Source organism: Pituophis catenifer, unplaced genomic scaffold (assembly GCF_029215685.1).
Source record: "Pituophis catenifer annectens isolate HBS135680 unplaced genomic scaffold, rPitCat1.0.hap2 SCAF_1, whole genome shotgun sequence".
In the NCBI taxonomy this organism is placed as follows: Eukaryota; Metazoa; Chordata; class Lepidosauria; order Squamata; family Colubridae; genus Pituophis; species Pituophis catenifer.
Genome location: NW_027256881.1, coordinates 19,136,325 through 19,154,626, shown reverse-complemented (window position 1 = coordinate 19,154,626; position 18,302 = coordinate 19,136,325). Strand labels below are relative to the sequence as shown.

At 38.6% G+C, this 18,302-nt stretch overlaps 1 protein-coding gene across 1 annotated transcript; it reads left to right on the top strand.

The window, feature by feature from the left end:
* Positions 1 to 320: 320 nt before the first annotated feature.
* NIPSNAP2 (nipsnap homolog 2) lies at positions 321 to 17,258 on the top strand. Its single transcript, XM_070932113.1, has 10 exons — positions 321 to 445; positions 6,718 to 6,857; positions 6,945 to 6,990; positions 7,893 to 7,987; positions 8,300 to 8,370; positions 9,839 to 9,979; positions 10,490 to 10,521; positions 12,360 to 12,454; positions 13,307 to 13,390; positions 15,717 to 17,258. Exons 1-10 carry the CDS (start codon positions 351 to 353, stop codon positions 15,779 to 15,781), a joined length of 864 nt encoding a protein of 287 aa, XP_070788214.1. The 5' UTR covers positions 321 to 350; the 3' UTR covers positions 15,782 to 17,258.
* Positions 17,259 to 18,302: the final 1,044 nt, after the last annotated feature.

Here is an 18,302-nt window from a genome sequence, read left to right as displayed (position 1 = left end):
AACACGGCTAAATTTACAGAAGTCTTACAGGTAGGACATAAGAGCAGCAACGAGATTTTATTTCGCGGGCCGTTCTCCTAAATTCTTTTTTTGCTCCCCCCATTTTACCCCTTCCTTTCAGTCGCGTCATATTCGCGATTTACGCAAATCGCGAGTCCACGCGGGACTCCTCGCGCGCCCGCGTCTCTCATTGCGCGCGAGGCAAACTAGCTTCACCCCCCCCCCCCACGACCCAATCCCCTTCGCTATCCTCTCCTCGCAACCCTAAGGCCCCCTAGTGGCTGTCCAGGTGCAGCGCGCCCCTCTCTCGCCCCGCGCTCCCCACCGCCCCGCCAGCGTAGGTGGGCAAGATGGCGGCCGGAGTGCTGCTGCGGGGGACCGGGGGCCGCCTCCGCCGTGGCTCCTTCCCGGCACCGGGGGCCACTTTCCGTCTTTTCTACCTCAGGTGAGCGAAGCTGCAGAAGGGGGAGGGGAGCGTGTTCCGCGCGCATCTCTCTCTCTCTCTCTCTCTCTCCACCACCACCCCCAGTCCCGCGGCCGCCGTCATCCTCAAGGTCACGGGCAAGTCAGGTGGTTTCTAGTCGGAGCTCCCCGTTTCCTTCGCTCTGGGCGCTGGCGGAGGAGGAAAAAGCAGAGCTCCAGCCCCGTGCAGGGAATGGCTGTAAATGCTGCCGGTACCTGATAGCAGCGGCCAGGCTGGATCTGTGTAAACCTTTTCAGATTCCTTATTATGCTCTCCCCCCCCCCGCGCCTCACCTCCCCCGTCTAATAATGCTCCAATGGTTGGTTTCTTGCAATACGCGTGCGCACTGGAGGAGTGTGGATTGTATGGGGGGGGGGCGTGTTGGGTAAACCCCCGACGGTTTATGGGTCAGGGCAGTAGAGGATGGGATGATTTAGTCATCGTGTGAAAGGATGTCCCGTTCGTGCCCTCTGCACATGTAAACTAGTTTAGTTCCTTCTCAAAATCCCCATAATTAAGCCCCAGCAAGCAAGTTTTGAGACACACACACAAACACACCGCATCCCATATTATAGGAACACTCTCCTCTTTATTTCAACATCTCCATTTGGGTTCTTATTAAATTGTAAGTGACTTTGGAGACCTTTATGATGATGGGTTGTAAGCAGGGGTGAAATCCAGCAGGTTCTGAGAGAGAACCGGTAGCGGAAATTTTGAATAGTTCGGAGAACTGGCAAATACCACCTCTGGCTGGCCCCAGAGTGGGGTGGGAATTCAGATTTTGCAGTATCCTTCCCCTGGAGTGGGATGGGAATTGAGATTTTGCAGTATCCTTCCCCTGCCACGCCCACCAAGCCACACCACACCATGCCCACCAAGCCATGCCCACAGAACCAGTAGTAAAAAAAAATGGATTTCACCACTGGTTGTAAGTATCCTCTAGCAATAGTCGTTGGATTATATACGACAATCCTGCCATTTCAGTATTGTGCGCCAAATGCTATGTAAAGTAACTTGCAACTGTAGAATTTCCTTCTTTCTGCTTTCCACTTGCCATCCACTGGATAATACTTTCCTAGCATGCTAGGATGCTATATTAGAAAGAAGCAAAGGCCTGGTGTAAATATATTAATATAAATTTTATCAAGCCATTCCCTCTCCATTTATCTGCCTCTTCACTTCATGTGTGAAGCCCATTGGCTACCTCCCTGCCCATGAATTGACTCTTCTCCAATTACTTTATTTAACAGTGATATATGCCACCAAAGCCCCTCTGGATTTTATGTAGCACGAACAGGTCAGACTTTGTGCAAAATGTCTATGGAGAGTCTCAGTTATCCAGATCATGCTTGTCCCAAAGGAGCTGAAGAAACTTCTTGGATGAGAAACATTTTCAAAGAAAAACCAGAAAGTCCAGTTGTCTCTTGAAAAAATCACCCTTGAGACTGTGCAAAAATAAAAAAAATAATGGACACAAGGAGTTATCAAACAGGAGCAGAGTAAAAACAGAACATTCTCAGGTTTATTTCATCACAGATCTCATTGAGTGGGAGGCAGCTGAGCATTGAAATGTTTCAGGCCATCTCAGAAGGATTTAGCAAAAAGGGCTTTTAGCACATTGCAGCTGTTAATAACCCCCACCATGGAACTTTCATCTGCAAAACTTTCTTATCTTCCCCTCTCTTGACTTACCCAATTCATTTAAATTCCTCATGAATCATGTCACTTTGCATATGATCAAGTGAGCTTCTTCCCAAGAAAGCATATAATGTAAATAACATTGTCAAATTTCAAACAAGGGCTATCGGACACTTTCTGAATTGTATTTACCAGGAAGATCCATTGCAAGGTGGTCCTCAAAGTATGACCACAATTGAGTCTAAAATTTCTATTACTAAACAAGGCAGTTGTTAAGTGAATTTTGCCCTGATTTATGACCTTTTTGTCATAGTTGTTAGGCAAATCATTGCAGTAGTTAAGAGAATCATGCTGTCATTAAGCATTGATTTTGCTTGTTGGAAACCAACTGGAAGATTACAAATCACATGAACCTGGAACAGTGCAACTGTCATAATACATCTCATTTGCCAAGTGCCCACAGTTCGATTGAGTGCCCATGGCAACGCTACAACAATCCTAAGTGCGAAAACCAATCATAAGTCAGTTATTTCAGTGCCGTTGTAACTTCCAATGGTCACTAAACAAATGGTTTAAATCTAGGACAACTTGTGCAAATGCCACATGGCTTTGTGAACTTTACGGGATGTCTTTGGATTAGGCACCATACTAATCCAATCCAATCCGATCACCATTGCCCAATACATATGGGACCAATTCCTTTTCAAAATCATTTTTAAAGCTGTTCATGGCATGGGACCAGTTACCAGTTATCTTGTCCAATTGTATTGTTTTGTGCCACCCTATCAGGCAGGGAGGATATCTTATGATTAAAGAATTTTACCTGGCGGGTTCCAGGAAGAATTTCACCTGGCAGGTTCTCTGCCATTGCTCACCCCCTTTGGAAAACCTCACCCCCAAGGGTGTGATGAGCCCCCACTCTCCTGGCCTTCAGAAAGAGTGTTAAAACCTTTCTCTGCTAATTGGCATGGGAGTCGAGTGTTAGACAACCCTGGAGATGGTTGGTTTCATGAGACTGTTCTCTCCATCTTTTTAACATTTAAGACACTAACCCTATCTTTTAATTCTGTTTTTTAATTTTGTTCTTATTTACGCATTTATATTTTGTAACATTAGCTAACCATAGTCACTCGGGTGAGATGGGTAATATAGAAATGGGATGGATGGATAAAATATACATCATATGATGGTTGTGAGGAACAATGGAAAAAAAAACCCAAATGGCTGAGAACCTTGGATTCTCAGGTGAAAGGTGATATATAAAAATAATAAATAAAAACTTGTATCAGAACTTTCCCCTGCCCTTTACATCCCATATCCTTAAAATTCATAGCCAAGTCTCTTTCAAATGAAGGTTTCAACTATTTTATGCTCTTTGGCCCTAGATACTTTTCTGTTTCAGTGCATCTTTCTAATTTTCCATCCCTAGGAGTCTTCCCCACCCTGGTGCTTCCAAATATGTCAATTATTTTTTAGCTTTGAGAGAGAATTGTTACTAGGGTGTAAAGAAGAACGTATACTTTTACTTTATTTTATTCTCTATATTTTCACTTTTAAAAAATAAGGGAAACATAATCCCTTATCCATTTCTATTAATCATAGCTGTTCGGTGTCTCCTTGTACCGCAAGATGAACAATATATATTGTTCAACAATATAAATTTGATAAATAAAAATAAATAAATTCACACTGGGATCATTCAAAATGCACTCAAGGAAGTAACTGAAACAACTGGAGATGATCCCAAACTATTCTTTATTGAAAAGAGTGAGCCATCAAACCCCATGTTTTAGAGGCCCCAATGTAAGGTTAATGTGAACAGGTTACCTATGTATAGCATGCATGAGTGCAGTAAACACCTTTAAGGAATAATGACAGAGGCTAGTGCTTAGTAACCAAGGCTGGATAAAAATGTTCTGATTGAGCTGCTAAATCCAGAGTGTAGAAGGCACTATGTAAAGATGCTCTGGTATGCATTGTTTATACTTTGTTAAAAAGTATGCCTGATAAAGATGTAAGGGCAATTCAAACGTCCTTGAGATGTACGAGTTCCCTAGGAAACAGGACTTTCTCACAAATCAAGCAATGAGGCCCTGGAATTCTTATTGTATGATTCACTTCTATTGTATGATTCACTTCTACCCAATTAAGTCTAACCTTTTGTGACATGAATTAAGAAGCAAAGACTTACATGAGATTGCTGTTTGTGGCTGTACTTATATTACTATCTTGTACATAGAACATTCTGAATATATGGATTAGAGCCACTGTTAAGGATTACCTTGTGGCAATAAGGGTAATGAAGCATTATTAGTTCTCTACCATTACTGCATCTGTGGAAACCATCTCATGGCCCTATTTTTTTTTTTTTTAATTTGATTTATATGCCGCCCTTCTCCAAAGACTCAGGGCGGCTTACAATGTATTAAGCAATAGCCTTCATCCTTTTGTATATTTCTACAAAGTCAGCTTATTGCCCCCACAACTGGGTCCTCAATTTACCTACCTTAGAAAGGATGGAAGGCTGAGTCAACCTTGAGCCTTGCCGAGATTTGAACCTGCAGTAATTGCAGGCAGCTGGTCTTAATAACAGGGTGCTTAGACCACTGTACTACCAAGGCTTTTAGGTGGTACATGCCCTCTTGGATAGAGGGGGGTTGGAGATACCTCAAGGGGTCACTCAAATTTGCTCACTGTTGGACCCTGGCCTTGTTGTGGGTCTGGGGAGGAGTCTTGCCTGGTTATCTGGGAAGGTTTGAACCTGTTGAGGCTGAGGAAGTGAACATAGTCCTTGGGACTAATTTGCAGTAAGACACAAGAGAGGGACTAAAGCTTGTGTACCTACTGGTAGAAATTATATCTTCCCCACTGAGGTTAGAAACTTATGGCTCTCAAAGATGTTATTACTAAATTACAATTCCCAGTAATTTCAGTCTGGGGTAAACTCAGAATACACTGGGATTTGTAGTTAAGCAACTTCTGGCTGCAGATTCATGACTGTTGGATTAAATGAATACTTAGATTTCAGTATAGTTGAAGTATCCGTGCCAGGGTGGATAAAAATCAATGATTTTTTAAAAAAAAATAAAAAAAAATCAGATTTTTTTGATTTAAATCGGATTTTTTTTATTTAAATCGAATTTATTTCAATAAAAAACTTTTGGGGTAAAAATCTATCGTAAGAGTTTTCTATTTAAGATACATAAATAATTTAGTTTATTCAGCATGAAATGGAGCTTAGTTATGTAGCATGAGGCTGTATATTCTGCAACACTGGGACTATCAGTGAGTCAACAGTGGGTCAAAGTAGCAGAGATGACAGTTGCTCTTTAAAAATTATGATTTAAATCGAGTTGATTTAAATCAAGCCTTTTTACTAGTGATTTAAATCATGATTTAAATTGTGATTTAAATCAACTCGATTTAAATCAATCCACCCTGATCCGTGCTATATCAGTAAAGCCTAAAAGAGCATGATCTTATATATCTAATTATATGTCTGTCCTATTGTTAGACATTTAGATAAAAGGGCCCTGCAACCTTTCAGATCTAGTCTTCAGACCACCTTCAGAATGCACAGGATCATAAACAAAGTGCTTACTATTATTATATTGCACCTATGTGCAAAACCTTAAATCCACCATACTTTTTCCTGAGCACTATGCAGCAATTACCATGACTCCAGAAAAAAATGCTGTTTTAAGGTGTTACATACAGATGGTACACTTATATCTTAAAGCATTTTTGGAGATCATATAGCTCTAGTAAAGGTAAAGGTAAAGGTTCCCCTGGCACATATGTGCTAGTCATTCCCGACTCTAGGGGGCGGTGCTCATCTCCGTTTCAAAGCCAAAGAGCCAACGCTGTCTGTGGTCATGTGGCCGGCATGACTAAATGCCAAAGGCGCACAGAACGCTGTTATCTTCCCACCAAAAGTGGTCCCTGGTTTTCTACTTGCATTTTTTACGTGCTTTCGAACTGCTAGGTTGGCAGAAGCTGGGTCCAGTAACGGGAACTCACCCTGTTAGGCAGCACTAGGGATTCGAACCGCTGAACTGCCGACCTTTCGATCGACAAGCTCAGCATCTTAGCCATTGAGCCACCGCGTCCCTTATAGCTCTAGTCTAGTAGATAGTTTGATAAATTGAAATTGTTAACTTTTAAGAGTTTTTTTAAAAATCTGAATAATTTTTTTTTCATCATTATGTTGGTAGTTCTGATTATGATTACATGCCATCAAATCATCTTTGACTCTTTGTAACCACAGAGATTCTCTCTATAATGATCTATCCTATCTGGTCTTGATTTAAAAAAAAATAATCTGTCTAATATCACCACACTAGTTACAGAAGGTTTCTTTAAAATTGTGCTTTTCTTTTTTTACCAAAATAAAGAATATTGATAAAAGATATTTAAAAACAGAAGAATATAGTGGTAAACATTTAAAAAAATAAATTTGTATCTTTTATCTGTGTTGCATGCATATAAGCTTATCCACATTTAAATATTCATAAACATAATTTTTCCTAAAAAGACATTTGTACAAAAATAAATGGAATGTTGGGAATTAACTATGAATATAATTTATATATTTATTCTTTGACCATTTCTTTCAGGGGCCTTGCCTTATCACATAACCAATCTGGAGAAGATAGTTGGTTAAAATCACTGTTTGTCCGCAAGGTTGATCCCAGGAAAGATGCTCACTCCACCCTCTTAGCCAAAAAGGAGACTAGCAGTCTTTACAAATTGCAGTGTGAGCATCTATTTCTATATTTAATATTTCTCTATTAGAGTTTGTGTCTCTCCCTCAACCTTTTAACATTGATGTTTGATGTTTCAGTTCACAATGTCAAACCGGAATGTCTAGACTCCTACAACAAACTTTGGTAAGTCCTGATATCCGGCTAGACGCTTTCAAGTCCAGGTATCAGACTCTAAATCTTACGTATATTTACTTACACCCAATTTTATGAACTCAGTAAGACTTCTGGGTAAACATACATATGATTGGGCAAACACTTCATCTGCTCACTTGAAAGGAGCAAGAATAAGTTATCTCAGGTTATAAAATGGATAGTATTTGAACTCTGCGTTGAAACAGTTCACCAAAAAATTTAAAAAAAAAAAAATAGTACAACAGAGAGCTAGAACCTTTTACCCAAATGCATTTTTGTACATGCAGGGAGATTTTTGCAATACTGTAAGATGAACCACGAAACAGGAAGTCTGCTACGGTACTGTTGTTCAGGATTGTACCACCTCATTCTGCTGAATGTTGAAAAGACATAATTATGCTATTAAATATGAGAAATATCCACTTATTAATTATGCAGAAATACTCTTCTTAAAAGCAAGAACAATGCAGATTTTTCCTTGCCAAGGCAAATGTAGAAAACTGGTTTTAAAGTATCTAGATTTTCACAAGGACCCTTAGTCATTGATGTTATGTGAAGATGCTGTGGAGAAATCTCTTAGAAATTTAATAGAATAACAGTTGGAAGGGACCTCGGAGGTCTTCTACTCCTACTCCAGCAGGAAACCCTTTATCATTTCAGACAAATGATTGTCCAATCTCTTCTTAAAAAGCTCCAGAGTGATTTTTCATTACATCATGAAAATGCAGTTTCCAGGAATCCAGGAGGATTCAGCCTAGATTATGTTGAATACTGATGGATAATAAAAATGTTAGTGACAATCAACTGTCACCAGTGCTGTAAATACTTTGGAAGAAAGCGAAGTCGATAGCATGCCGCTTACACACATTCCTTTTGTTTTTGTTTTTAATCAGTGAAAAAGTTCTGCCAAAGATCCATGAAGGGAAGGAGTATCCATGTACATTGGTGGGGACGTGGAACACGTGGTACGGAGAGCAAGATCAGGCTGGTAGGAGATAAAACATATAGCAGAATGCAAAATTACTCCAATGTTTGCAAGAGATGTTTTGTTCCAATCTGGATGTGAAGTTGCAAAGGGTGGGCAAGGAAAACACAAATCTACTGTACAAAGTAGATTAACGAAGGGCTGATTACAGAGAGCTGATCAGACTCAAGTCCTGCAGGGTCTAAGAAAGAGCAGATACTGACCCAGCAAAATTCAAATGCTCTCTGGAATACTTATATCTGATGCAGCAGATGGAACCAACCTATATATCTCCAGTAAGAAAAGAGAACTTAAATATGCGTCTTTTGATTTCAGTACATCTCTGGCGATATGAGGGTGGCTATCCAGCCCTTACAGAAGTCATGAGTAAACTTCGAGATGATAAGGTAAAACCAAGTGATTTCTGTCAATACTTTCTAACCTTTTTGGTAACTTCTGGCCTGGAGTTTCCCTTCCTCTCATGAAGAGAAAGTATCTGGCTCCTGTTTTGTTCTGGATACTTTGCAGATGACTTTGCTCAGTGGCTTTTTCTCTCCTGCCCCATGCCCCTTACCCCTGTAAAAACAAACAGGGCTATATCAGAGAGAAAAATGAAAAAGGCTACTTATGATTGGTGATATATGGAAAAAAACAAAAAAACAGTGGCCACATGGAAGGGACTTTGGGCTTAAAAGTAGCTGCTTGAGGGTCCCTTGGTCTAATGGAATATAGTCCTCTGGATGCTTTGCCATGAGAGCTCAGCTCCTCTTATCTACTTCTATTTGCAAGGTTATCTAATTGTCTACTATAAAATTATCAGACATAGACCAGTTTCTGACATGTTTCTGCAAACTGACTATCTCTTCCAAGAATTCATGTCTCTGGGACGCTGCTATAATATTGTTAGTGAAGGATTATATTTTAGAAATGTTTTCTGCAGCTTCATCACCAGGTATTAGTGGCCCAATTCTGTTTGGAGCTATACCTCATTATCCAGCTTCAAAGAAAAAAAAAATATGGAGAGTTCTACTACTTATTTCTGATATTACAGCAACTTTTATGCTATTTAAGAAAAAGAGTGATTTTTATGTTAATATACCACAGTTTTATAACGAAATAAAATAATCTATTTTACTGCTTGGGTCTTAATTAAAGTTACATGTTTTAATCCAGTCTTCTTCAACCTGGTGCTCTCTACATGTGTTGGCTTTCAATTCCTGGAATCACTGTTGGATATGCTGACAAGAGATTCTAGGAGCTGAAGCCAAATACATTTTAATTACACCAGGTAAGGAAAGAGTACTTTAAAGACTATACCATTTTTCAATTATATGAGATCTCCTTTTATTCTCACACTCCTTCTTCTCTCTCTTGGCTTTTAAATTATTAGCTTATGTATTTTTGAATAACTCAATACTTCAAATTTTATATAAAGTAAGATTTATTCAAATAGTATTTACATTATCATTGACAGGTCTAGAGTTCGGTATCTATTGGGAATCATTCATTCATTCATTTTCTAGAGCCACCCAACTCAACCAAGTGACTCTGGATGGCTTACAATTCTAACAATATAACACAATTTAACAAACATTAAAACACTAAAAAAGCATCCACAAAATAAATAAATACAAATAGCAGCCATGATGATTAATCAACTAATGGTAAAGCCAAGTGACAGGACTCTTAAAACATTCCAAGCCCAGGTACACAGCCATGTTTTAAAGCTTTGGGAAAAGCCAACAATTTTGGGGCATTTGGTATTTTTCCATTATTGAATTATGAATATTTAAAGAGAATCTGGATAAATTCTTTTAAAAGTATAATGTCTTTTCACAATACCTTTAAGGAATCCAATTTGTTGTTGTTGTTTAGGAATTTACAGAGTTTCGCAAAGCAAGAGGAAACATGCTTCTGTCTCGCAAGAATCAGTTGCTGTTGGAGTTCAGCTTTTGGAATGAGCCTGTTTCCAGGCTAGGACCCAACATCTATGAATTAAGGTCTTACCAATTACGTGTGAGTGGGTTTTTTTCCACAGGTATAGAATTTGCATAACTTATTTCTTTAAAAAAAGGTAAAGAAGAAGCATACGTGCTTTCAGTACAACCTCAGGACTTAGCCTGCATTTTATCGGATTAACAGTAGTTAATTACTCAGAAATAATGTCTTAAGATTGCATGCTTGTGGAAGCTTATTCGGATAATGCAACTGATAGACAAAAACGGCAGTTTGGTTCTTGATAGAAATGCCTAACTAGAGTACCAGTGCTACCTAAGTTTATTTGTTTTCTGCTGAAAATTCTATTTTTTGACAATAGGGTCATTTTTTGCTGGGTGTGTGTGAAGTAAGCGCTTCAACTGTTAACAGTGTTATGTCATTGTTCTTACGTTGATTTAGAAAAGAAATAAAAGAAATGGGATTAGTAAACTAAAACAAAAAAACTAGAAACGGGGGTATTAATTCTTAGCTTGCGGGTGATAAGAAGAAGCCGTTTTAGATCTAATGATATATTTTGTTTCTTTTCAGCCTGGAACAATGATTGAATGGGGCAACTACTGGTAAGGCCATAATGTGTTGAAGATGCTGTTGTAGGTTGCAGTATAAGTTTATATGCTGCTTCCAGGGGTTGGAAGGAAATTGCTAAAAACAAAAATAGTAGTGCAAGATTAACTAGGTATAATTTAATACAACATTCTATTTCCCAAATACCTGTTGAGATGATTATGAATATGATTGTCCCATTCAACCTTAGCATCTTCCATTATTGTAAATAGCTAAACAAAAATCTGTCAGGAGCCTTCATATATATTTCTCCTGCTCATTCCTCCTTAACCTAACTCTGTTAACCCAGAAGGTCATGCACCTTTATGGTAAACAAACCCCTACTAAGAAAAATAAAGGTGCACGTTACAAAATGAAAATAAGAGAATTTTTCAGCTTTTTAGGAATAAAACATGTGCATTAGCATTGTTGGTATAAATACTGACAAGTATAAATCATACCTATAATGCAATTTATATCTTTTATTTTTAGATGTGCTGAATTTTACGACTAGGTTGAGCCTCAGATTCTCCCCTGCAAAATGAGAAGAGTAGGAGCTTGCTTTGTTGAACTGATTGTAAATATAAGTAAAATAAGTTATGTAGCACTGCCACATCAAGCTAATAATTATTTTGGATGACATCCTCTTTAGTAGTATTGGCCATAAATGTTTGGGGTTTTTTTAATTTAAAAGACAAAGTAAGAATTTATTCCAGAATTAATTCTCATCCCTTTTTTTTCAGTTCAAGACTACATTAATATGGATCATTAGGCAAATTCACTTTTATGAATTTTTATGAAGACCCTGTTGTTCCGCCAGGCCGGGCTATCAACATAATAGTTTTAAATTGGGGTATTTTAAATTTCTGGGGTTTTAATTGAGCCAAATTTATTTAATCATTTTAAATTTTAATTGCTGTTTTGTCTTGTGTTTTTAAGTAGGCTGTACACCACCCTGAGTCCTTCGGGAGAAGGGCAGTATAGAAATAAAATTATTATTATTATTATTATTATTATTATTATTATTATTATTATTATTATTATTATTATTATTATTATTATTTTATCTGACTTTCTATATAAAGTGACCGGTCCATTATTTTAGGATAGGCTAATTAACTCTAGACTCAGAACTTCCAGAAAAAAACATATGTATTAAAGGAAATTCTTTGTATGAAGCAGCTGCTGGAATCCTGAGAATAAGGAACTTTGGCTAGTCATCATACACAGTATATTGCTTGAAACTGTCTAACTTAGTATAAGGCAGTTTGATATGAAGTAACATGATTGAGGACAGAACTGGAGAACTTAGAGAAGTTGTTGAATGACAAATACCATCCTGGGCCCTATTGATAATGATAGCATCTAAAGGGCATCTCCTGGATCCTGGCTCTTGACAAATTCGATTAGTGTCTGCAAAGCCCGATTTCAAAACCTCTAAATTCTGAAGTAGCCCTGAACAAGTGGCCAGTCCCTGTTTTACAAATCAAGGAGACTGCTCTGCCAGATTTGTTTTAATAAAATACATAATAAGCCAAGTTTATTTAAGTTTGATTTAAGATGGACAACTTTACAAATGTTTTAAATAAATAAAAAATGGTTGTAAAATCATAAATGGATTCAAGGTACTCTTTAAATTATAAGTAACCTATATAAAGCTGAATTACCCCTTGGTGCTGTAATCCAAACACTGCTGTTGGCTTCAGATCTTCCAAACTTTTTCTATTGCTCTAAATATTATTTATAGCAATGTGTGGCTTTGCAATCTGTTGCTTATTGCTGTGATTGAAATATGACGCAGCATTTATGTCAACTGCAGCATTTGGTTTGTAAACATCCATGTCCTTCCTTTCAGGGCCCGGGCTATTCGTATCCGGCAGGATGATAAAGAAGCTGTTGGTGGATTTTTCTCACAGATTGGACAGTTATACATGGTCCATCATCTCTGGGGTAGGACTTGACTTCACTGTTATCCTTTAGGCCATGTGTGTCTAATCCCAGTTGTCTTAAAGGCCATGTCAGGGCCCACAATGTGACAGGTTTTAATCTGGGGGTGGTTTGAGAGATTAATTACAGAGTTGGAAGGTACCTTGGAGGATTTCTAGTTCAATCCCCTGCTCAAGCAGGAGACCCTATATCATTCGAGATAAGTGGCTGTCTAGTCTCTTCTTAAAAGCCTTCAGGTATGGAGCACTCATAACTTCTGAAGGCAAACGATTCCACTGGTTAATTGTTCTCACTGTTAGGAAATGTTTCCTTAGTTCTAGCTTGCTTCTCTCCTTGATTAGTTTCCATCCACTGTTTCTTGTCTTGCCTTCTGGTCCTTTGGAAAATAGGTTGACCTCCTCTTCTTTGTCAGTCCAAACATAAGAGCAAATTCAACTATTATTTGCATCCTTTTAATGTTCCCTTGGAAAATGTGGATTTTGTTCATGTTAAAATGGCAATATTCACTGTTTTCTTCTCCCATATTCTGAGTCATTCCCTGGCCTCCATAGCACCACACTACTTTATTTTTCTTTTATAGATCGCTAAGAGTTCTTCAACACAAAGTGTTGCAGTCCTGGGCCATCTGCCTAGGAACTCAGCTTTTGAAGCTAAATCACTTTGAAGTACTCTTGGCCATCCTGAAAGAATGAAAAATAAAGTGAACGACCAGTATCAGGAGGATATATGCCAAACGGTGCATTGACACTTGTTATCACATTGCCAAGCCTTCTATGGCATTTTATTGTAATTAAAACTTGTTGATGGCTATCATATCATTGAAACTACAAATCTTTTTTCTACCAATGCTTGCAGCTTACAAAGACTTGCAGACGAGAGAAGACATAAGGAATTCTGCCTGGCACAAACCTGGATGGGATGAGCTCGTGTATTATACGGGTAACAATTTAAACCTCACAGCTCCTGCTTGAATAGCATGTGGAAGCCGTGGCCAGAGGTGCCTAACATGGTGCAGAGAAGCTGGATACAGTAACTCAGAGACAATTCTGGCCAGCTTACAAATATTAAATACCCTGGGATACTTCAATATTCTTTGTATCAGGGTGCTTTTAAAGATTGAGCTATGGTGGCACAGTGGTTAGAGTGCAGAACTTCAGGCTACTTCTACTGACTGCCGACTGCCTGCAATTTGGCAGTTCAAATCTCACCAGACTCAAGGTTGACTCAGCCTTCCATCCTTCCAAGGTGGGTAAAATGAGAACCCAAATTGTTGGGGGCAATAGGCTGATTCTGTAAACTGCTTAGAGAGGGCTGTAAAGCACTGTAAAGTGATATATAAGTCTAAGTGCTATTGCTATTGCTTTTAAAGATTACCCAGGCACTCCAAGTGCTCCATAATGCAGTGGCCCACATACTTACTGGCTCTCGGAGATGGGAGAGATTTTTCCTATTTGTGGACCCTACACTGATCGCTAATTGGCTTCCGGGTGCACATGAGGCTCTGGTTTAGACCTATAAAGTCTTTTATGACACAGCATACTGTATCTACAAGATTCTGTGTTTCAGCCAGTGTCAGTTCAGTCTATTAGAACTTTCGGGGAGAAACTGTTCATAGTCCCTCATTTCTGAGAGATTTAGGAAGAGAGGCTGAAGGGACTGCTATTCTAGGGCAGAGTCACATTTTGGAGCAGTCTCCTTGCAGGAATAATTCTACGCTCAGAACTCTTTTTGACAGCATTCACTCAAACTGATATAGAATACCATTTTTGAATTCTTTTTTCCCTGTTCTTATCAGTTCTTTCTTATATAATTCTGGATGGCCCCTCTTGAGATTTTAATATTGCAACTTGTTTTATATTTTGTTTAAGCCTCTCAGAGGCATTAGATTGCAATAGGGCAGAAATTTGGTGAATGAATAAAAAAGTAAATAAATACTCACATAAGATATTGTGGCCCTGAAACTTTTTAGTTTTCTCTCTTAGTTGTTCCCTCTTTAGATACAGATTCTCTTCTCCAAGTACCCATGATCCTTGGGACTAGGCTGACAGATGGCTAACTGAGAAGTCTGAGTTCAGGGTAGTTTTGGGGTTGGAAAGTGAAGATAAGATTAGCAAGCATTTCGGACCATATTTCTATACTTATTTAAATGTGATGATTAAAAAAAACAAAGTTTTCTACTTGAGGTAGATGCTGGGATCAGCAAAGTTAGGGATTTTGGAGGACAATATCAGCAACGATGCTCATCACGTGTGGAGCTTATTATGCTGCCAGGGCTGTGAGGACGGGGTCTGAAGATGCCAAGGTTGAAGACAGGGAGCTGGAGAGCAGACAAATTTTATTATCAAATCAGAGGGTGACTCCTCTCCATTTCCAAGACGAGAAATGAGTGACATGAAATCTGGATGGGAGAAAGACATGTTAAGATTGAAATCTTCAGGCTCTTATATGTAGAAGATTGACTTGCTAGACTCTGTAGTCAGTGATTATTAGGGCTACGGTATAAACAGATTACCTATCTGAGCCTTGTCCTTGACTCATCTACTTCCAACCCCTGAGTACCAGCTAAGTTCCTAGGGAGTTATTGCTGTGTCCAGATGCTGATCTGATAAAGGAGGCCCTTTGCTCAGGATTTCTAATTATTCTGTCTCCCTTTCCCTTTTTTAATCTTCTTGTTGTCACATTTTGTTTCACTGTTTCTTAAACTCATCCCACTCTTGGCTCTGCCTCATGGGTTGCTCTTCTCCCTTATCAGGAGCAACATACTTTCTTTTTTCTAAAGTCTCAGAAGAGTTTCAAAATGCTGCAGAACAAAGCTTCTATCACATGTCGTATAGAGATTTCCCCCACAGTGCATCTTTGTCTGTGTAAAGCTGCTTAGAGCAGAGGCACCCAGGAGGGGTCAAAATTGTGGCCATAACTGCAGGAGTGAAGCCCTGCTCTTTTTGTGACTGTATCATACACCTGTGTAAAGGGCTAGTGCTTTAATTGCACGCCTGCAACTGTTGTGTTGGGTTGTTGGTTTTTTTTACCCTCTCCTTGCAGATGCTACTGACCTGGTTCTCTGTATACCTGCAGATGTTAGGCATGACTGCAGCTTTTTCTATAATGCCCCCAACCACTTCTGAATATATGTTAACAGTTGTGGTGGCTACTTTCACTGGCTCTTTGGGCTGCAGGAATCTGCCATGTTTTTCCTCTGGCTACAGCAGCCATTCATTTTTCATATATCACATGTATCACCTTATTTGTTTTTATTTATTTTCAGTGCCACTTATTCAGGAAATGGAATCCAGAATTATGATACCCTTGAAGATTTCTCCACTTCAATAAAGCTACCGGTCAGCCGATGCCTATGCATTGATTTAAAGTGACTTTTTCGTTGTTGTTTTTTAGTTAATTTTGATGGCATGTGTTTGGCAGTGAAAACCTTGACGTCCCAAAGTATTATATACCGAGGCTGGTAAATCTTTTCTTCGGATCCTGCAGGAGCACTTACAAATCCATATGGAAGATTTGTAGGGTGATCATTTAAGTCTTAGCTTTCAACCATATAACTGTACATGCACAAGCATTTGGACAGGCAGCAAACACTGATGGAAGGACACATGCTTCAGTGATAGTTGCATGAGCTTTAACCATTTGAACATTTGCATTTTATTATGGGGAGACTTGTCAATTGAGCATTTTTGCCTTCATATCTGCGTATTCAGCCTATTGGGCCTTGTGGTACAAATCATTGCTGGGCAAAGCCTTTCTTACGCTTCTCCAGATTTGCGTAGAGGGCAAATGGCATGGTTGCTTTCTTCTTTCTAGGAAAGGTGTACTGTCACCTCAAGGATGTCTGTTACCAGTTGCTCCTAAGAGCAAAGGGGCTTCCTGCACTACAAAATGGTGACCGTAGTATTTCTAAAAGTCACCAATGTTCACTCAAAGACACTAGGAATGTAGATGCGAAATTAGAATATCAAAAGAAAAAAGTTTCTTTTTTCTTAATATAGTTTGATCTGCAACTACCTGCGCAGTTTGCATCTGTCAGCCTTTACTCATAAGTAAGTCCCATTGTGTTTAGTAAGACCAATTTCCCCAAAAAGTGAAGCTGTTGTCAATAGGGGAGAAGTGACGATTACGGTAAGTCTTCCTCTATTTTTCATTTTTCTTCAAGACCTTCCCTTTCTTGTTTCTTTGTTGGGAACTGTAAACTTAATTGCAGAGTAAAGGCACTCATCCCCTTGCTTCTCATCTGTAAATACTCCACCCTAATTGCTCTGTTTCAGTGAAGAGTCAGTGGCAAAAAGTTCCCTGAAATATATTGTGGACGGCTGTGCAATTAGAGGAGGTTCAAGCCATATGTCTTCAGTTTTGGGAAGGCGTTCAGTGTGACATATCTAGATAATTCCCTAATCTATAGCATGAGAATCAGCTAAAGAAGGATCAGTGTGTTAAAATATTTTAAAAACACTCCTAGACTTACACAATAAAGTAGGATATGGACAGATTTTTTTTTTTGAAAAAAACAATCATTTCTGTGGGATTCTTTTGTAGATGGCAATTCAGAAAAGGTAATTAAAAGATTGCCTATTAAATTACCTAAAGACAAATTAATGTTTCTGCCATGTCTAATTGTCTGTTTTTGATTTTCTTTTAGAATAGATGGATTTTTTAATATGTGTGTATAATGTAGATACATTGAAGTGATTATCTTGTAAGTTGATGAATCAGTGTAATACACTGTTATCTATCATCTATGATGTATCCAACATTTCAGTAATTTTTGGCAAAACATAATAAAATCCTATTGATTTTCTCATATCATGGGCATTGTTCCAGCTTTACTGATTATTATTAGATATTGTTTCTTTTTGTTTGGAGTCAGAAGATAAAGTATTACTGAATTTACTGAATTGAATTTACTTACATAAGGTATTTTAATCTGATTTACGGAGCTGGAATGACAGAATAGTACATGAAAAGGTAATCCAACTCGTAATAGATGAATAGAATTAATTGTGCTTTAATAAGGACAGCATTCTAGAGGTCACCCTGACTGATTTTCACACAACAGGATTCTCCACAAGATCAGGCTGCTCGAGGAAGACATGCTTTCTCTGGAGAATTTCTGTTCTGAGGATAACTGAAAAAGAACCATCTTGCATAACCATCTTGATCCATAATAAATGCTTCCTATTTGACATTTTTGCACTCTAGTGTTGGAGAAAACTGTTGAGAATACCATGTACCGCCAAGAAAGCAAACCAATGAAACATTGGAGAAATCAATCTAAAAGTTTTTTCATTGAAAGCACGAATAACCAGGTCAAATTTCCCTAGGTTTTTTTTGTTTGTTTGTTTAATTTGATTTATATATGCCGCCCTTCTCCGGAGACTCAGGGCGGCTTACAATGCGTTAAGCAATAGCCTTCATACTTTTGTATATTTTATACAAAGTCAGCTTATTGCCGCCACAAACTGGGTCCTCAATTTACCTACCTTAGAAAGGATGGAAGGCTGAGTCAACCTTGAGCCTGGGGAGATTCGAATTTACAGTAATTGCAGACAGCTGGTGTTAATCACAATGCTATCAGTCTGCTGAGCCACCAGGCCCAAGCATATTAGGCAAAAACCTATTTCTCTGATGTGGACTCTGATGTTGGAAAAGATGGAACGAAAGAGAAGAGAATGAGTAGCAGAAATGTGGGTGGACTCAGTTACAGTAATAATGAGTACCATTGGGAGACCTGAAAACAGGTTAGGGATAAGATTGCCAGGAGGAAAATCTATTCACTAGAAGTTGAAAACAACTCATTGGCACATAATCTTTATACTTCTATCTAACTAACTATCTATCCATCATC